This window comes from Lissotriton vulgaris, chromosome 1_1 (genome assembly GCF_964263255.1).
Source record: "Lissotriton vulgaris chromosome 1_1, aLisVul1.2, whole genome shotgun sequence".
Taxonomy (NCBI): domain Eukaryota; kingdom Metazoa; phylum Chordata; class Amphibia; order Caudata; family Salamandridae; genus Lissotriton; species Lissotriton vulgaris.
The window spans coordinates 2,046,957,022-2,046,976,291 of NC_141685.1; the positions used below are offsets into that span (position 1 = coordinate 2,046,957,022).

The window sequence follows — 19,270 nt, forward strand, 5'->3', positions numbered from 1 at the left end:
TTCGCTCCTGCACCCTGAGCCAGTGTCTTCAGAGCCCAGTCAATGCCACCTTTCTTCGCAACCTCCCACAATGCCGACAAAGATCGAAAATCCTCAGCTGTTGCCGGGGCCTCTTTGCCACCCTGCGTTCGCTATGGCGGCCTCCTGCCCACTAAAACAATGAAAGGAGAGTTAAACACTCACCACACCCTTTCTTCGCACCCTTCTTTGTATTCATGCCTGCGCGCTGCCATGCCCACATGCATATCGCTCCCTCATAGGCTGAGCACTAGAGATACTTACTACCCCAGTGCCCCCCTGTGCCGTGCCGCGCATGCATAACCATAGACAAACACCTCCACTATGATATACCCAGCATACTCACTAACTGGATACCCCGGATTGTCATGCTGCACCCCAAGCCATTGATTGTCCCTGCCATGCAAGCATCACACCCCTTCCCTGGAGAGCGCTCGGCCTACCTACTAACCCAGCACCCCCAGGTGCCATGCTGGCATTCATCATGCTACCATCATGCCTCCTCCCTCTTTTAAACTCCATGCCCCACCCCTAAACAAGGAAATGCAAAATGTACCTTTATTTTCATTATTATTACTTAATATTTATTTATTTATTCATTTTTAAAACGCGCCCTACCAGCCAACTACCTTAACTTTCAAAAGGAATTCAACTTCTCCTCAGCAAAATGTTTTACCTACCTGTGCTTCACCTCTTTATAGCGCTGCGAGGCCCCGCGGCCGCCTACATCACAGTGCGCCACCCTAATTAAATAGCATGCCAGACACGTGCCCTCTACCCTTTTTCCCTGCAACGTGAACCTTCTAAGGTGAACAAAGCACAGGCGGAGCCAGGAGGGTTCGAACCCTCGATTCCATGCTTGCTAATTGCGCGCTCTGTCACTGCGCTAACCCGCGCTGCCCAGCCGCGATCCCTGCCAAATGCAGTCCATGTGGCCAACGAGGTGCCCAAATTCTGCATGCTATGAGGCCCTGCGGACGAAACTGATCACCTTGCATCCTGGTCGCCATCCCTTACATCACGGCCGCACATAATTCCCTCAGGCCCCCAGCATAAACACTCTCCTGGCATACTGCAATACCTTCGCGCCCACCCCTCTTTCTTGGCCTCCCGGCAGAACTTTCTTTTAAATTTTTTTTTTTTATGTGAGCTCTAAAATTAACAGGTTACTGACACATTCTCCATTGAACCTACCCAGATGAAATGATGAGCTGCTACGCTGTGAGTCCTCTCGCCTAGGAGAATCACCGCCACCGTCTCAGACCTGCCAGCCTGCTCCAAATCGCTTCCAGCTGAGACCCTCTGGCAATCCCCGAGGCGAGAGGACAAAGAGGGCTACTCCCTCAAGATCAGCACTTTCATTAGCCTTGGAGGGATCGCAGGTGCACCTCCCTACATTCGCACATTTCTAGGTGATCCTCCTCCTACCTCATTCAGCAGAAACAAAACTTTTCTCCTCTTGCCCGAAATTCCACTAAAGGCCACCTTCCCCTAGGCGCAGGGGGTGCCTCTCATTACGCATGACTGTTTGGCCGGCCCAAGATTGCCTGCCAAATCGTCATGGGCACTTGGGAAGGGCCCCAACCACTCCTCCCCCTGCTCTGTGAGCTGCCCAGCCCCGTCCCGAAGAACTGCCTCAGTAAGGAAAAATAAAATGATAACAGCGTATTATTTTATTTTTCCTTTTTTGCAGTGCTGAAAACCAGTGTGGCTGGGCTACTCCACCTTAGTGGAGGAGCCGACCCTGGGTGAAACACTGCCCATATTACATAAATGAAAGAGAAGTCTCTCAATGGCGTTTTAACCCTTTGCCACCTGGCAACGGTTTCCTTAGACAGCCCCAGGTGAACTGTATTACAGAAGACTAGACTGCACACGTGTGTTTGCTACTTTGACACAGTTCTCTGCATGCCAATTGTCTTCCAGAAATGTGTACGCCACCAGGACAGAACCTGTGATCAGGGTTGTGCTAGTACATACGGGAAGGGCAGGTTTCAGGGCAGCCCTGATGCACAGAGGATGCTCGTGAAATCTGCGGCTGGGGCATCTATCTTCCTGTCCCAATGGCAGTCCTTAACTAGTAGAGGGTCGCTGCAGGGAGAGATGAAGTCAGACTGGTGTTAGAAATTTATTTTGCCTGAATTTCAGACCCTATTTTCCTTGGCTCATGGAATGCAGCCAGGGGAATAAAGAATCACATTCTAACAGTACATTAGGGATGATCGTGTTACTCAGGGCATTGAAATCAGGCACCATCACTCTGCCCACGCACATCATGTAGGTCAATGCATATTGTTACAGAAGTAGGTACCTTCCTTCAACTCTAATATGAAGGATTTTTGACCTGAAAATGTGAGTCCAGCATTTGCCCTCAGACACGTCTTGATTGTCAACATGGAGATGTGGACAAAGATATCCGGCTACTTTGCTCTTTGACATGTGCCATCATATTGCTGTAAATCTGGAGCTCCAGACAAAAATATAGTTTCACATTTGGGACTTCTGCTCCTCTAGCACACGTCGTAGTCTGATGCCTCTTTGTGGTGGCGCCCTAATAAGAGGCTAATATCGCCGTCATATCATGGCACTGTTACAGGCCCACAGAATCTGAAGCCATATAGAAACTTTGGGGAAAATTCCATGCTGAAAAGGGGTAAACTGGAGAATGTAGCAAAGGCAGGGTTAAGTACCTGGTGTACAGCATAGAGGATTTAATAACAACAAAAAGAATAGACTGAAATATTGGTTCAATCAAGTAACAGGAGACATCATACACACTAACATGGATTCTTGGGAAGAATCCATGGAAGACTTACTAATTGAGGTATTTTGAATGTATAGGAGTCTTTTCCTGAACTCAGAACAACCATTTCCCTCAATTTTTTAAATTATATTTCTTTCTCTTGTGAGTTAACTCTGCCAGTATATGTATAATGAGAGTTCACTATTGGCCAGTGCTACTGTAGTTTTCTCAGACGTTTCCTAGCCAACGTTTTTATTAAAACTGCAGCTTTCGTGGAATGGTACGTTAAACTGAATATTAAGCCGAAGCTCACCTTGACTCCTTGAACCCACACCTTGAACCGACACCGGTATATTTAATTGCAGTTCTGACAGACTTGTGATGAAGCCTTAGGATTCCATTAGCAGCACATCTATTTCTTATAGTTTTCTCCTTAAGTTGTATAAAGTAGGGAGTTGTGAAACTTAAATCTAGGTTGAAATATGGGGACAAAAGTCAAGGGCCTAGATGTATCAAGCCTTTTGCGATTCGTTAAGGCCGAAATTCGCAGAATTTCGGCCTTAACGAATCGCAAACGGACATTTTGCATTTTTTGGGATGTATGAGAAATTAGCAAAATAAGGAATCGCAAAAAATTGCGATTCCTTATTTTGCTTAAGCATTTAAGGAATCGCAATTTTGCGATTCCTTAAATGCCATGTATGAAGCAATTTCAAATTGCGAATTCAGGTTAAGAAATCGCAAATTAACACCAATTTGAGGTTGGTGTTAATTTGCGAATTCCATTCAAAATTCACAATTAAGCAATTTTGAAGGTGGCATGTGGCACACATACATGCCCATAGGGCATGTATGTGGGCCATATGCACACACATGTAAGTTTCAGGGGTGCAGCAGGGTGTCCATGAGACACCCCTGCACCCTTGTAATAATTCTCAAATTGCGATTAGCAAATTGCGAATTCGCAATTTGAGAATTATTTCACAATCATTCCTATGGGCCTCCTGGCCCATAGGAATGAATGGGAAATTATTCCTTATTTGCGAATTCGCACCTTGCGAATTCGCAAATTAGGAATAATAAGGAATCGCAAAAAAAAAGCGATTTTAAACATACATCCCATTTTGCGATTTCTTAATAGCGATTCGGTAAAAATCGCTATTAAGAAATCGCAAATGGGAATGATGATACATCTGGGCCAAGATCTTTATATATTTCTGTTGTCTTAACAACATTTGGAACACATTTATTACATTTCCCCCAATTTAAAGACATCGCCATATGACAGGGAGGGACTAAAAATTATTGCCATTTTGGAAGCTTACAGTGACTAGCAAATATTTCAGAAAAGGTTGCAGTTAAACATCCCTAAAACTTTGTTAACCCCCATGAATCGCTAGACATCCACCAATCAGGCATAGGAAGAATTGTCCCTTTATAGCTGTTTGGCTGAGACCGATAAGGATGAATGTATTGTTCATGACACATGTATTGACATTTTAGTAGCCTTTGAACCATGGACCACCTATTCCTGACACACATTTGGTGTTGGAAATGAGAGCTGCTGAGCTGGTCCTGAGGGGATTTAGGTCAACCTTGGAGGTGAGGGTATACTGAGTAAGTCTTGGTCCTTTACTGCCTGTCTTGACTTATTCCTGCTCACTGCTCTGGCTTACCACAGGAGTCATCTCTCTTTTATTTAATATTAATCTTTAAAGCATATTGGATCTCCTAAAATGCTGGTGTCAGGAGTTCAGATGTATTAATATGCTTGGGGCGCACTGGAGAACTGTCAAGCTGTCTCATGAAAGTTAGTAAAGGTGGCTGAGTGGTTGAGAAACAGTGGAAGTTGAACGTTGAAAATAAGAAACCATGCTGTTGGTACCTCAGTATCTGATTTTCAATCTGGTGGCATGCCTAAGGCTGCCTGGTTGCTTGTTCTTCCATCCACTTTGTGGACAGAGTATGAATCCTCATTTTTATTTGGATCTTAAACTTTATTTTAAGCTCAGATTCAGGCATTGTCTTGAAAGAGTGAAGCTTCACAGAATTCTCCCATCACAAAACATTGTGGCAGATCTTTAATAAATATCATGTTAGACAAGGGCAATGTCCTTCATTGGCACATCCATGCACAGCTGCTGTTGTTTTTCTGGATTCGGATTGATCCAAGAAGTGCTGTTTATGATCTGAGAATGGAGGGCGGTCTGCGATCTTTGATGCTCACTTCACTGGTCTGCAGCAAAAGATAGGGTCACATTTATGGCCCATGTCTTCCATTGCCACATGAAACTGAATCTTTGCTACCTGATTAAGTATGTGACTGATAATTTGTTCTTACAAATGTCACACTTTGCGTAATGAAAATGGGCTTTTTCTTACTGGTCCCTTCAATGGAATGTAAACGTCAGGAGATTCATATGCCTTCTGTCTAAGACAATGAATTCCCTTCCTGTTCTTGTCAGATACATTCATTCTTTATTGTCTCTTACACATGCAGTGAAATTAAGTTTTTAGTGAAAAAATGTGTTTAAAGATTTTAAGACTACTCCTCTGACTCTGTTGGTGGCTAAGAAGTGGTTAATCCGTAGTCTGCACAATATAAATAAAATAAATAAAACAATCAATTTAGCTTAGAATTTATAAATACATATGACATGTAAGGATTTTGCTCCAAATTAAAGATCAGAGACATGACCAGAACATCTAAAAAGTCCTACTTCTTTTATTAGGGGGACGTTTCCATAGAATGGAGGAGTTTTGAAATCTTTATAGAAAGTTCCATCTGGCAGAAGTCCAGCATTCTACAAAGCCCTGGTAGTTATTACACTAGGAACTCTATTTTATGGAGATTTGAATTCTGGGTGTTGCTAAGGTTGTTTCAAACTGAAATTTGGATTCTCAGCAGGGAGAAAAAATGGTCACGGTTCTGATACCTGGAGTTAATTCACAATCAGATGATTGACTTGTTTGGTCATTTAGCTTTGAAAGGTGACAACCATATCTTAGACCACTGAATGTCTAGTGTATTTGATGTGTGGTGTGGTAAAAGTATTACTTTTCCCCATGTCAAATTATAGAAACCATTAAAAAATATTTTATTTGTCAATTTTCTCTAGTGTCAGCAATGTATTTTTGAATATGTCTATAATGCATACAGCCTCAAGTTAAATTTCACATGCTCAAGGTCTTTGAACCATTCATTTATACCATATGTAGAATAACGTTATCTTTCCCCGCTGGCAAACAATTGTTTCATACATTTATCTTGATCTTATTCTTTGCTTTTAATATAGAGAAAACCTATAAGTTTAAATACAGTCTAATAAATGCTGAAAGCAAAACACTGCTCACAATCAAATGTATCACAAAACACACACCCCGGCCATAATAATGAACAACCTCCAAACAGACCTCCTCAAAACACATGCAGCGTAGAGCACCCCACAATTTAGACTTCAAAAAACATGAATGATAATTTAGACCTGGTATCCTAGGCGTGGTTCTCCCATAACATTTTGCATTCAACCCTCCTAATGTGCTGACTTTGTTTTTGCTGGTTTTAGGACTCTGCACGCTCTACCACTGATAACCAGTGCTAAAGTGCATATACTCACTCCTTAAAGCATGGTAGGATTGACTTACACCCAATTGGCACATTTAATTTGCTTGTAAGTTCCTCATAAAGTGGTACTGCATGTGCCCAGGGCCTGTTAATGAAACACTACAGATGGGCCTGCCACACTTATTGTGCCACCCACATAAATAGCCCTTCAAACATGACTCAGGCCTGTTATTGCAGCCTGCATGTGCAGTATTTAAACTGCTGTGTCGATTTTAAAAAATAAGCCTTTTCCCAGGCCCAAACCTTTTTAATACATAAAAGTCACCCCTAGGGTAGCCCTGAACAACCTAGAGGGCAGGGTGCAATGTATTTAAAAGGTAGGTCATATGCATTTAAGTTTTACTTGTTGTTATAGTCAAAAACTCATTTTTCACTACTGCAAGGCTTACCTCACCCACAAGATAACATTGGGGTTACCTTATTACAATCAATAAACTGTAACTTGCAATTGGGAACAGTTAGGAAGCTCTAGTTAGGTGTCTAAAGAATTATAATTAAAAGCCCACTTTAATGGTAAAGTCGGATGTTTAATCACAGTTCTAAAAATGCCACTTTTAGAAAGTTTGACATTTCTTTGTCCTTGCTATTAGGTGGCTCTCCACTAATCTTGGGTCACATGACGAGGTGTAGCTGGCAGTTTATCTTTGTGTATTTCTCCCCAACAGTGAGGCAAAGAGAAGATAGGTGTTGGCAGGATAAGTTACTGTGAGGTAACAAGGTAGGGGAGCTGTCACCTACCACACTTCTGGCTGAGTACTCTCACAAAGGGTTTTTCACTGGTACTTTGTGACCCCAGACGAGCCAGGATAGGGACAAACAAGATGCCTGACACCTCAGGGGGTGACATTCTCTAGAAGCTTCGTCCACTTCATAGTGGGCACCAGGTATAAATGTCAGTCCCTTAGATCTAACTTTTCAGTACACTTTTGGACTTGAGGAAGGACTGATGTGCTGCTGAAAGGACTGCTACTCTCCTAGACTGCTGCTGAAAGACGGCTGCCCTGCTGTGCTGTCCTGCTGCCTTCTTGTATTGGTGAGAAGGACTGGACCTGCATCTGTTGAACCAGGAACACCAGAGGGACCCCAAAGGCTAGTTGGCTGGCCTCCTGTCTAGAGCCTCAAGGACAGAAGACTCCAGCAACCCTGAACCCAGCACCTGGACTTTGCCATCTATGCCAAGTGGAGCCCCCCCCACTCCTGGACCCTTGGAAGTGGGACTGCATGTGCTCTGCCAGACCATTAGTGGTTTCAGCAGAACTGATGCATTGCCTCTGCTACATGGATTTCCCTGAAACAAGCACTTCAAATTGCAGCCCGCAGCCTCCCAGGAAGTACCGCTGTGTGACACCCTCAACACAGGCCTTCACTTTGCAAGCCTCTCGTCGATAGCATCCCTGACTACTACATAGGACTCCACATAACAAGCCCAGTAACTAGCCCTCCACCCCCCCCGCAAGCTCCTCGTCTATGGCATTCTTGAGGAAGGCATATAACCTTGCATCACGACTTCATAGCTCCTGGGAATCGCCACTGTGCAGCACATCCTCGGCGTCGGACTCCACAATGCTCTGCAATCAGGATTTTATGTACTCTTGTTCAGCAGACCTAACTGGGTCACTCTAGCTGGCACACGATTCATCCTGGTCAACCTGAACTTGTGATTTTGTCTCAGTCTAGCAAGGCCAGATATCCACAGTTGGTGCTTTGTGCTTTTTGGTGATATTTTCACTTAAATCTTAAAAATTGCTTATCTCCGGTTCTACTGATATGATTTTTGTTGTTTTAGTCATTTTTAAAGTTTATTTTATTTTTCTAATTTTATGTGGAATTTGTCTTGTGATGTATTTTCACTTTATTACTGTTTTAAGTGCTGCATAAATACCTTATACATTCCCTCTAAGTTAAGCCTGACTACTCTGTGTCAAGAAACCAGAGGGCTGAGCACAGGATAGTATGAGGATTGCTTGTGATTTCACCCTGGCAAGGATTGTGGTTGCTGCTTCAGGAGGGGTTTTCCCCCTCAACCAGTAACCCGATTTCTTACAATAAACACATCACAAATAGAATCTTGGATTAAATGTATTTTATGAGGCCCTTGAAACATGTTTGCTTCATTCCAGATTAACTGGTTAGCCAAGGTTGTGATGGGTAAAAAGTAATCACCAGCAGGATATGTATTGTTCAAAGCATCTGAGGGATCCTCCTTCCACCATTCATTGTTAATTTGAAAGAAAAAAACAAAATCAAACAATCAATGGCCGATAGCTGGTGGGCCTAAATATTCATAAGACTTAAATAAATATGCACCTGTAATAATGCAGGCAGGATACCCATCACAAATGTGATGGTGTACCCATCCCCTAAACTCTAAATCGGGTCCTAAATTTGTTTGGCACATTGGCACAGAGGTGATGGTTAGGAAGATAATATTAAACACCCACCCATTCATTCTCGTGCCAGTAAAAGTCAAATTGAAGAATTTAATGACCCTGAGATGCTGTTAATAATGACATAAACAAGAAACATACTCTCAGGGGCGTAGCTTCACGGGGGTGGTTAGGGTGTTACACCCCCCCTAAAAAAAAAAAAATCGGGTTGATAGTTGTGTACAGGTTCTTCCAGTCGGGGATGATGACGTGTTTGTCAGATTTCACCAGAAATGTTGACATACACACAGACATAAATGCATACACACTCTCCCTCTCTCTGTTTTGAACGTCTTAACAAAAAGTGGTTTGTTTACAAAATATTGTGCTTTCCCTCACTTAGTACCCCTACCAATCTGCATTCTCCTCTCTTTCCACTGCTCCCTAAACCCCTCTCATGTGCCCTGCTTGTCGTATAATGGATTTTAACATTACCATCACGTCTGCATGAATGTTGGAAAACCTGAAGCTCACCCCCTTAATCTTACTGACCAAGCTACGCCCCTATATTTTCACAAATAAAAGGTGGCACCTACCTCAGCTGCTAATGCTGTCTTACATATCAATAGAAGAGAACACATTACACCAGCACAAATTAAGTTTTCCTGGCATATCGTTGTGGCTAGACTGAAATTCAAAACCATGACCCTGGTCCACACCCTTACATTCATTCATGGCAGATTCAGTGGCAAGTATTTAATTATACTGCCAACCTTAAAAACAGCTCGAATAGGAGGCAGGTCTTTTCCAAGCAAGAAGGGGGTTTGTGGAATACGCTTTCTGAGGAAATAGCATGAAAGGAGCAGCTACTGCCTTTTGAGGGGAATAACAAACTTTTGTGGAGAAGTGTGGCTCAATGGTTAGAGCGGCAGACCCTGATGCAGAGGTCTAGCCCGGGACCAGGGTTCAATTCCCGCCTTGGTTGGTCTTGTGCTCAATTTCTGCGGACCTGACAATTCTCGCCTCGGGGCCTATTCTAATCATGGGTCCCACTCTGCAACTCTGGGCAATAGCTTGCTTAATCTCCACAACGGCCCCAACAATGCTGGGATGCCTGGCTTCACCTTGGGGGTGCCCAGGAGTGGGCACTTCACAGGGAAAAGCCCGGAAGGGTTCCACAGCGGTATGCGTACAAGCACCTGAGATACCCCTTTGGGGGTCGATTCGGTGCGCTATACAAATACTACTACATCTACATTATTTTAATGGTTAAATTCAGCAAAATTAGACATCTGCAAGGAATTGTTTTAGCACATATACAAACTTAATGAATGAATAGATGGATAGATGAGCACCTTGCAATGTCAGTGGCTCTCTTAAACCATAAAAATACCTACTTTATGAGATCTGAAAAGCAAAGTAGGAATTGTTTTCCCAAGTTGTCGATATAATATGTTCCTTTGTTTTGTTAGTGTTCCTTGTTTATTTAGACCAGAGAGAGTGTAGTTTTAGAAACTGTAATCTTTATTATATCCTCCGATGTCATGAGTCTGGGGCATACGCTTGTACACAAAGGTCTCCATTATCAACTCTTCATGAACTGAACTGGTGATGTCAGCATGGACACCCTTCCACAACACCTTTGAACCTTAAGTCCTGGTGTTCTTGCTGTTGACCCGGGAATTAGGCAATAGTTCGAATACTATGTTCTTTCAGTTTGTGCTCTCTCTTGGAAGACTACAAATGAGCGCCAGTTACAGGCAGGCAGGACGAGGGATGGGTGACGGGCTGCTGACCGTGCATGAAACTAAACCGCAATAATTTTGTGGTCCCCTGCGTTGACCTAGGGCACATTATGGCCTATGAGTAGGAGTTGATTTATGGATTCGTACTGGGGTGAGCATGACATAGATACTTAGGATCTGCTGTATCACTAGCTGGGATTTAGTATAATAAGTCTCTAGATACCCACCCAAATTCAGGGGTAGGGAATATATTTTCTGGTCCTGAAGAAATGCTAGGGATCCAATACTGGACCAACATTGTGTGAAGCATGTTGACCGAATAGTGAAACCTCAATAATTCCTTACATCACACTGACTGAGTAGTGGTGTACCATAACCTTGCACCATTACCACAGTTTTGAACCATACCGAAGGGTCTCTGAATAAAATTTGATCGCCTTTAGGCAATTTTAAGATCCGGCTCTTCACTTTACAAATTATACCCCACACACCCACATGCACCGTCACGGCTAATACAAGAAAAGATCTCTGACAAAGAGCTCTCTCACGGGGCACGTGTGACATTGCAGCGCCGGCCCCACGAGGAGCAAAACACCCGATGCTGAAGCATAACACCCATTAGGGTGTGTGAGGGCAATACTTCCATATATTCCTACCACACCTTTCTTTAACGTTTTCTATACCCTCTCCACATAGGAACAAGTACCCACACTGATTAGACGTGTCAATTATAGAGCACAGGTACTGGACCGTTATCTGGCTCCTAGTCCCCCTCTATTTGATTCATGCCAGTTACTGCCACCACTGGTTATTGGTTTTGTTCACGGAGAACTGCATTGACCTCCCCAATCAAATATATTCTTCAAAGCACACACAAGAGGCTAATGACTTGAGCTGGGTCCTGGGTATCACTTCAAGTACCTTAATCTTGCAAACATATCGTCAGATATTTCCTTGAAACCTGAAAATATTTTTTTTTAAATAAAAAATATTAAAATGCATAATTTTGCAATCTTTAAAATAGTATGTCTATGGATTTAAAGTATCCTTTTCAGCAGGCTAAAAACCTCTCTAGCCTTTCTAGGTCAGTTTCAGCTCCTTTGTCCATGTCCCACTTACTTACCACTTTCTCCATATTTTTCCAGTTTTCCCTGTGTACTTCCCATTTTATCCGTCTCCTCTTCTTCCTCAACATCTTAATCCTAAATTTGTTCACTCTCTGGTCACCTCTATTTCTTTATACATATGATTGGGAAGCTTGCTAGGGAAAAAGAAAAGTGGGCTTTAATAGAGCTTCAAGGGCTCCAATGCATATTAACTATTGTAAATAATATTTGCCTATTTAACTATCTACTGCCGACCCGTGCTTGTGCTGTAAGAACACAAAATAGCCTAAAACGGAATCGCTAGCATTAATGTTTTCAATATTCCAGTTTTTTAAAAGTTATCTTTTTTGTCTTTAGTTTTTGAGTAACTTTTCACTGGGAACCCATAGCTGGTCAAGGTGATGGGATCCTTACAAATTGTGCAATCCCCGTAGTCCGTCAGATATTCCATTTTGCTTATTATCCATTGTTAGTCAAAAGAAATGAATAACATCAGAAAAATGCCTTTTTCAGTCAATTTAAATAAAAGATTACACCGAATTTCAAAGAGAGCAAAAGAAAGGTAGATAGCAATCTTACATAAACTGTGTTAATCATGAAAACTGAACAAATTTGCCAGTTCTCTATTTCTTTTTTAATGAGATTGTCTTTTTTCCTGCAGGTCTGCAATGGTTACTTTTCATGGGGAAGTAACCTAGCTACGTTATCCAATATTGACATCAGAATTCCTACAGGTATGTAAAAATGCATGCTAACAATAGCCATATAAAATTGGCTTTTTGCTTTTCAGAAGCTCTCCTAAACCCTGGCTCTAGCAATGTGAACACATATCAGTTAACTCTACTTTCTGTGTGGAAAGTTGGCAGGGCTTTGTACGGGGGACTAGGCTGGAAGATTATAATGTAACCTTTATTAGCGATCCTGTGGATCTGTGGAGGGATTGACCGACACCAGTTCAAGAAGCTGCGGCTAATGGTCACTAAACAAGCTGGGAGAGCCCAATATCGCTTTCAGAGTAGATGTGAAAGATGGATTCATGCAGAAAAGGTGGTCTACGGAGGGATGGTGTGTCCTAATCCTGGTTAGATTGTTTTGGTCTGTGGCAAAGGGCTGAGCAAGCTAGGTAGAGTGTGATTGGGTATATGCCAAGTTAAGCTTTAATGAGGCAACTCTTTATCATGGGGAGCATTAAGGTGCAGGCAACAAAATTAATATGGGCATATTTTACTGCATATAGTTTGTGCTTTTCTGCGTAGTTTCTGCTAGGTTTCTTGCTTTTTCTTATAATGGAGTGCACACACAATATACAGAATTGGAGATTGCTATCTATCAGGTACTGAGAATTCATTATCTGAAATCGCAACTGAGATTTTTTTTGTCATCACTATTCCTTCGGCCGAACTTAAAAATTTGGATTTTGGCTACTTGCAATCTCAGTTAGTATTGGGTTCTTGATCTGCCATCAACTCCACATTTATACTATTTATGCAAATAATGCCTTTAAACTGCTACCAAACAATGCCGATTCCTTTAGCATCACTCTCAGCCAAAGACTCAAAGGCAATCGTTCACAATCTCACTGCACTCCTCCTGCCAGCTCCCTGTATATGTTGCTCTTTGCTTCTCTTAATATATTTTTGCAAAGTGACATGCTTGGCGGCTCCCTCTATCACCATCTGTACTCAATTAAATGTATTTTTTTATTTGAAGTTTTTGTTTAGTGCTAGTAACGACCTCTAGGCAGGCAATTGTATTATGTTGCCTTTAGGTTAACATCCTTGATAATTTTGGTTAAATCGTCCTTCTGTTTTCGTAATGCACATCCACATCATGCTTATTTTTGTCTTACTCGTGTTATGTTTTTTTGCAACACATACATCCCAGTCCCACGGAAAGTTTCACCCCACACTTCCTTTGTGCTGCTTCAGTGTCTCCCTCCTCAGTCCAAAAGTGAACAATTAGGATTACAAGAAGTTCACTCTCACTTCTTGTATAGATACACTTAAGGATAGCCTATTGGTTGATGAATATATTTGGGTACTTCTTCCTTAGGTGCAGGTGTCACCAGGTGTCAATGCTTGTTCTTCAAAGTTGATATTTCACTGCAGCTCCTTGGTTGCATTGAATGAGAGGTCGGTTCCATTGATATACAAGTTCTTCTGCCGGTTTGCCTCTCTTGCTGTGGATATGTGGAAGCTCCTTACTTGTTTACAGTTCCACAAGAAATGGAGTGCACTGCACTGTACGTTCTCTCTGCCTAATCATGAGCATTACGTGTGCCCATCAGGTGAACTGATCAACTTTCTGTTTAGATGAGCAGTCTCTAATACCTTATGTATTGTGTTAAAGTGTTAAAGGTTTCTGAATGTTGGGATTTAGATGGCAAAAAGATGTTTCCCCAGTGAGGTTTATAATGCAAAGGAGGCTCAGGATTGATAATTAAAATTTGAAGCATGACCCACAGCTGCCCCCAGCTGACATTTCATGTGTTTATGACTAAAAACCTGCTCTGTATCTGATAGATAGAGTATCCTGAACATCACCTGCCTCCCTTTTTAAAATGTGTGATGAACACTACTGAGCACACTGATGAAAACCTACCAGGAGTTCCCTGGCGGTTGTTTCCGTGAGGCACCTTCCCACTTTTCACACATTTTGTTACACACTTTTCATGATGAATGGGTGTTAAGAACCAGTGGTGAAGTCATAGACACAGGCAGGATTGTTGTTTTTTAGGAAGAAGATAGGAACAGCCTATAAGTACAGCAGAAGTATCGCGTGTACTATAAGTATCCTCACCAGGAAGGGAGGCAGGTGATGTTCAGGATACTCTATCTATCAGATACAGAGCGGGTTTTTTGTTATGAATAATTGTGAGTGGAGGGCAACCTGCGTCTTTTTCCTCTTAGCTCCTGTTTGTAATTGACATTTCGTGTGTACCTATGGTGTACCATCTGCGTCTTTTCTGACCGGACCACTTATATGAAGCTGCTCGTTGCCACAATTCTGTGTCGTGGGTGCTTTATCTGTTAACACACCCAGCACAGATTATCATCAGCCTTAAAGACGTCTGGTCAGACGCTAGTTGCTGACGCATTTAAAGGGAACAGGTGCCCTTTACTCGAGCCCTAATTACGTTGCCGGCGGTCGTATCCATTGTGCTATGCAACACCAAAACTTTTGGCCATGACCCCGTATCACCGAACCCGTTATACCAAACCTATAAATATATATATATTTTAAATCCCAGACTACGCTGTGAGGTCCTCTCCTTCCTCCTGTGCCACGAACCAGCCTACTTGCATCCTTTTCCCACCGATAGCGCTTCGTACACCACTTAGCGAGAAACCCACTCGATCATTGTGGCAGCACGTGGTTGAGCGCGGACGCTGATCCCACTCGTAACTTGTTGCTGGTCTGCCGCCACAGGAGCTCCTGGAAAGTACAAAGAGGGATTCCTCGTCTGGGTCTTCTCTTCGTCTGTCAGATGGCTTCTGACAGTTGTGTGTTTTGGATACCGAGGCAGTTGCCTCATTACTCCACATTCTGTTTTTATGAGTTTTATAGTTGCTGTTTTCGGTTTCCTTATTGGTCTGCGGTACTTTGTCACAGTTGAAGTTGGTTCACAAGGTCAGCTCGTGATGGGCCGCGGGAAGCAGTTAGTTGAGTTTGCAGAATTGTCTGCATGTTTCCTCAGAGAGGAGGGCTTCCTTCCCCCTCCGCCCGGCTTATATCCTTGTCGAGGGGCGGTAACGACCACCTCCCTGCCCCCTTTGATGACGCTGAAGGGTGGCCACCCACAACACTTTTCACTTCCGGCCTCCCCTCGTGTCTCTCCTACTGGAAAGGACGGAAATAATCCAGGCTCCTTCCCGTGAAGCCACTAAGGGCGCCACCCACCAAGTTGCGGGTGGCGCCGCTCATCAGCCTTAAAGAGGATAATGGTCCTCCGTGGAATGTAATAAATAGTGATGTCGGCAAGGCATTCAGTACATGACATCACATTAGAATCCATGGACTCCAATCCAACGAATGTGTCATATGATGACACACACAATCCCATGGGAATTCAGAGTATTGAAGGCCATAATGTCTGTTAAGAAATCTTCCTCTTCGTGCTATCTTATACAAAGAGAACCAGAGAGGTAGGGTGACCGAAAGAGATATACGAAGAAAGAAGGAAAGAAGGAAAAGAAGAAAGGAACAAACAAACAAAGGGAAAAAAAGACGGAGTAAAGGGGAGGGAGGGGGTGATAGAGAGAGAGAGACTCAGCATCCTTAACCATATAATTCCTTACTAGAAATCCACATATGGAGCTATGAACAGTTGCAATGTGAATGCACCACCAATTGTCCACCTCCCTTTTCAATAAAGGGAGCAACTAATACACTTTAAGCTAAGATTTGATGACCTCTCACCCATACAGAGTACATTAGTCGATATTGGTATTGTCCTTTCACCTCAAATATAATAGCATGTGCATGTCATATTCATTCTTGGCAAAACAACTCTGCCAGAGGGCAAATGCGTGCAGAGTATCATGTCCGTTTTTAAACCTGGCTGTCACTTGGAGTACAGAATATGGAACGAGACAAACATTTTGCCTGGAGGCAAATGTGAGAGCTAAACCTGAGCTAAAATAATTGACACTAACTTATGATTGGCACTAGTGCAAAAACAAAAGCAAATCGTGTTTGCATTCACCGTTTGGGTACCTCTGGTCTAATTAGTGGTACAGTTGGGTTTACTTTTTCATGCAAAACTGTTAATTAATACTGCCAATTATTCGTGATCTTAGTCCACGTTACTTCGTGGCTTACACCTGGCTTCGGTTTGGTGTTAGAACTCGAACGTCATACATTCCAAATACCAACGTATTTGCTTTTTCTTTGTTTTTAGGACAGTTAACAATGATTGTTGGTCAAGTTGGTTGTGGCAAATCGTCCCTTCTCCTTGCAATACTCGGTGAAATGCAGGCCCTGGAAGGGAAGGTTTTCTGGAGCAAGTAGGAACATATTTACCTTTCTGTAATTAATTGCTTTGCTGATTCTTGAAATGTGCTGAATACAAATGTCACCTTATATACCTCTATTCTGCATTATACCAACAATGTATTGCTGATTGATGCTTAGTTGTTGCAAAGATGTCATGGCTTTAGTAAGACAGGTAAGGTTCATTTTCTAATTCTATATTTTTAGCTAAGTTTGAGTTTTATATTATATACCGACTAATCAAGGATTGTTTTAAAAGTCACAAAATGGCACTGAAGACTGTATTGTTGTTGTGTAACTGCATAAAATATATTTCTGCTTGACCCACTACTGCTTACCCGTGAACCTTAACTTCGAGTTGAGGCAAAAGGTAATATCCCAGAGGAGTGAAAAAATAATTGTATTTTATCTTTCCTGCGTCGCCATAGCCCTGCGACATGCTAGCAGACATCAAAAAGGAACAAACAATGTGCTTCTAGAATTTATGAATAAGGATACTGAACAATTATGATCTAGTGCATTGAACTAGGAAGATTTCACTGAACCGGGGCCACGGCATCGTTTCATGCCTTGTGTTGCATATAAAAATAATAAGACGTTTCTTATACCCATTTTTTTCACATACATCAGTACTAAGGTTTTTTTGTCCTCATTTATTTTGTGACACTTAGATAGAAAGGCTATATGAGGATAGAAATGCTTAGTTGGAAGCAGGTGGGACTCTACATAAATGCAGTTGGGGGACATCAATAAAAGGAGATGTTACACGAATCCGTACCACCATCACAATGTAAAGCTAAAAAATCTGTTTGTGCTATAGGTTTGGCCCTTCCGTCCTTTAGCGGCTCAGCTGACAGCATTGGCTGATGCAGAGCGTTTAACATGTTGTGCTGTGCTACCTTTCATTTACTCTAATGAGAAAGATGGCGAAAGTGATGACAGGAAAGATAGACTTTTAGTAATGGGTATCTAAGAATAGGAAAGGTCCAGCTCATGAGGAGACTTGTGTGTTTCACTGATAGTGTAATGAGGAATGGTGACATGAGGGGGAGCCAGTGGTGAAGCAGGACATTGCTTGAGTTAGACAGCTTGAAGAAGGTTGTTGATGGTAAAAGACACTCATGCAAGCGCTAGTACAGAGGTAGAGCTAAACCGCAGACCAGAAAGTTTGTATTTTAAGGGATGATGGTGAATAATTGTTTGTACTCAAATAGGGTGGCCGAGGCACTATGGAAAATGTGGACAAAAAGAAGAAAAGGAGGAGGCTGCTGGAATAGTAAGTTTAATAGGGGTATATGTGCGGAGATTATGAGTTTAAAATGGGTCTTGTGTTTGTTGGTAGTGGGCTGTGGATGAGATGAAAGTCCAAAGTGTCAGTTTGAGGACAAAATGGACACTGAGCTTTCAAGCACAGTGGAAGAGGAGAAAGGAGTCTAGGGAAAAATCTAGGGATTGGGATTATGCTGTTGTTGGTCGATAGACAGTGCATTATCATCCTTTTCCTGGATGAGCACGTGGCAAATCATGGCCATCTTGCAATGAATGGGTGGAGAAGAAACAGTCATAGGGGAACGTTTAAAATTAGTGAGAGAAAGAGATGGCACAGATAATCGACCCACGGTGCTTCATCTTCAAAGCGTGTAAAGGTGTGTCAAATGGTCAAAAGCTTTAAACATGATAGAGATATCAGGAAGGAGCTGATTGGAGGATTGAGGATCGAGGCTATAAAGTAAGGCTTTTGTGAGAGGTAGGACACGGAAGAGAGCAATCTCAGTTATGTGGCATTGAAGAAAAAAGACTGGAAGTGGTAGATACTCAAAAAAAGAACCCTATGATGATGCACCCACACCACGTTACTTGGTGGAGAATCAAGATATACCACTTTATCGAAAACGTGCGTGTATGAGGGTTTTTAAGAAGAGCGCCCTGAATAAAAACCCTGGTGCTGTAGTCTACAAGTGATCCATTCTCCATTGATTTTATGATATGGCTGTGATAGAACTGTTCTGAGAAGCTCGAAGGCCTGGTTGCACAAAATAAGAATATGTTGGATTTTTGTGAGTGGTGTTTTATTAGACTTAACCCCTTCGAGGCTGATGACGAGCTGGGCTCGTCATGGTGTAGCCTCCTCGCACACTGATGACGAGCCCAGCTCGTCATGTAAAGTGCGTTTTTTAAAAAGTCAGCATACCAGCAGAATAAGAGCAGCGCGCATGTGGTTAATGAACATGCAGATTTCTAACAAAATATAATAAAGAATATTAAGAGGGAAAAAGTTATGAAGCAGAATATAGATTGTAGAAATATTGTTTTTTAGATACTTATTTTCTTTTTCAAATATAGTGTGTAAAATACTTTATTTAACATACTTGTATATAAAATATTTTTTAATTCGTTTTACTATTGATAGGTCTTTTGTATTATAGGCTGTTTGTATTGAAAATAAATATTTGTACTAAAATAATACTAGTGTTCAATGAATTTTCGTATAGTTTGCACGTTTTTTCATAAGATTTTAGAAATGTCTTTAAAATTTTTTTATCTTTTTGGCAGTTTTTTGAGTTTGTAGCGGATTATGATGTAGAGTTTCAAAAAAGGTAATTAATGATGTACATTACTTCATTAATTACTTGTAATTGCAATTAGCAGTTGATCTGTATTAATTGGTTGAGCAA

General features: G+C 42.0%; 1 protein-coding gene across 4 annotated transcripts in view; it reads left to right on the forward strand.

Annotated features, from left to right (window-relative positions):
• The window catches only part of ABCC9 (ATP binding cassette subfamily C member 9), a 915,119-nt gene that overhangs the window by 183,864 nt on the left and 711,985 nt on the right, over positions 1 to 19,270 (forward strand). For all 4 annotated transcript variants that reach the window (XM_086920457.1, XM_086920444.1, XM_086920437.1 and 1 more), the window contains exons 14-15: positions 12,265 to 12,337; positions 16,504 to 16,609. In XM_086920457.1, the coding sequence (XP_086776583.1) occupies positions 12,265 to 12,337; positions 16,504 to 16,609 (179 nt within the window). The remainder of the gene's footprint in view (positions 1 to 12,264; positions 12,338 to 16,503; positions 16,610 to 19,270) is intronic.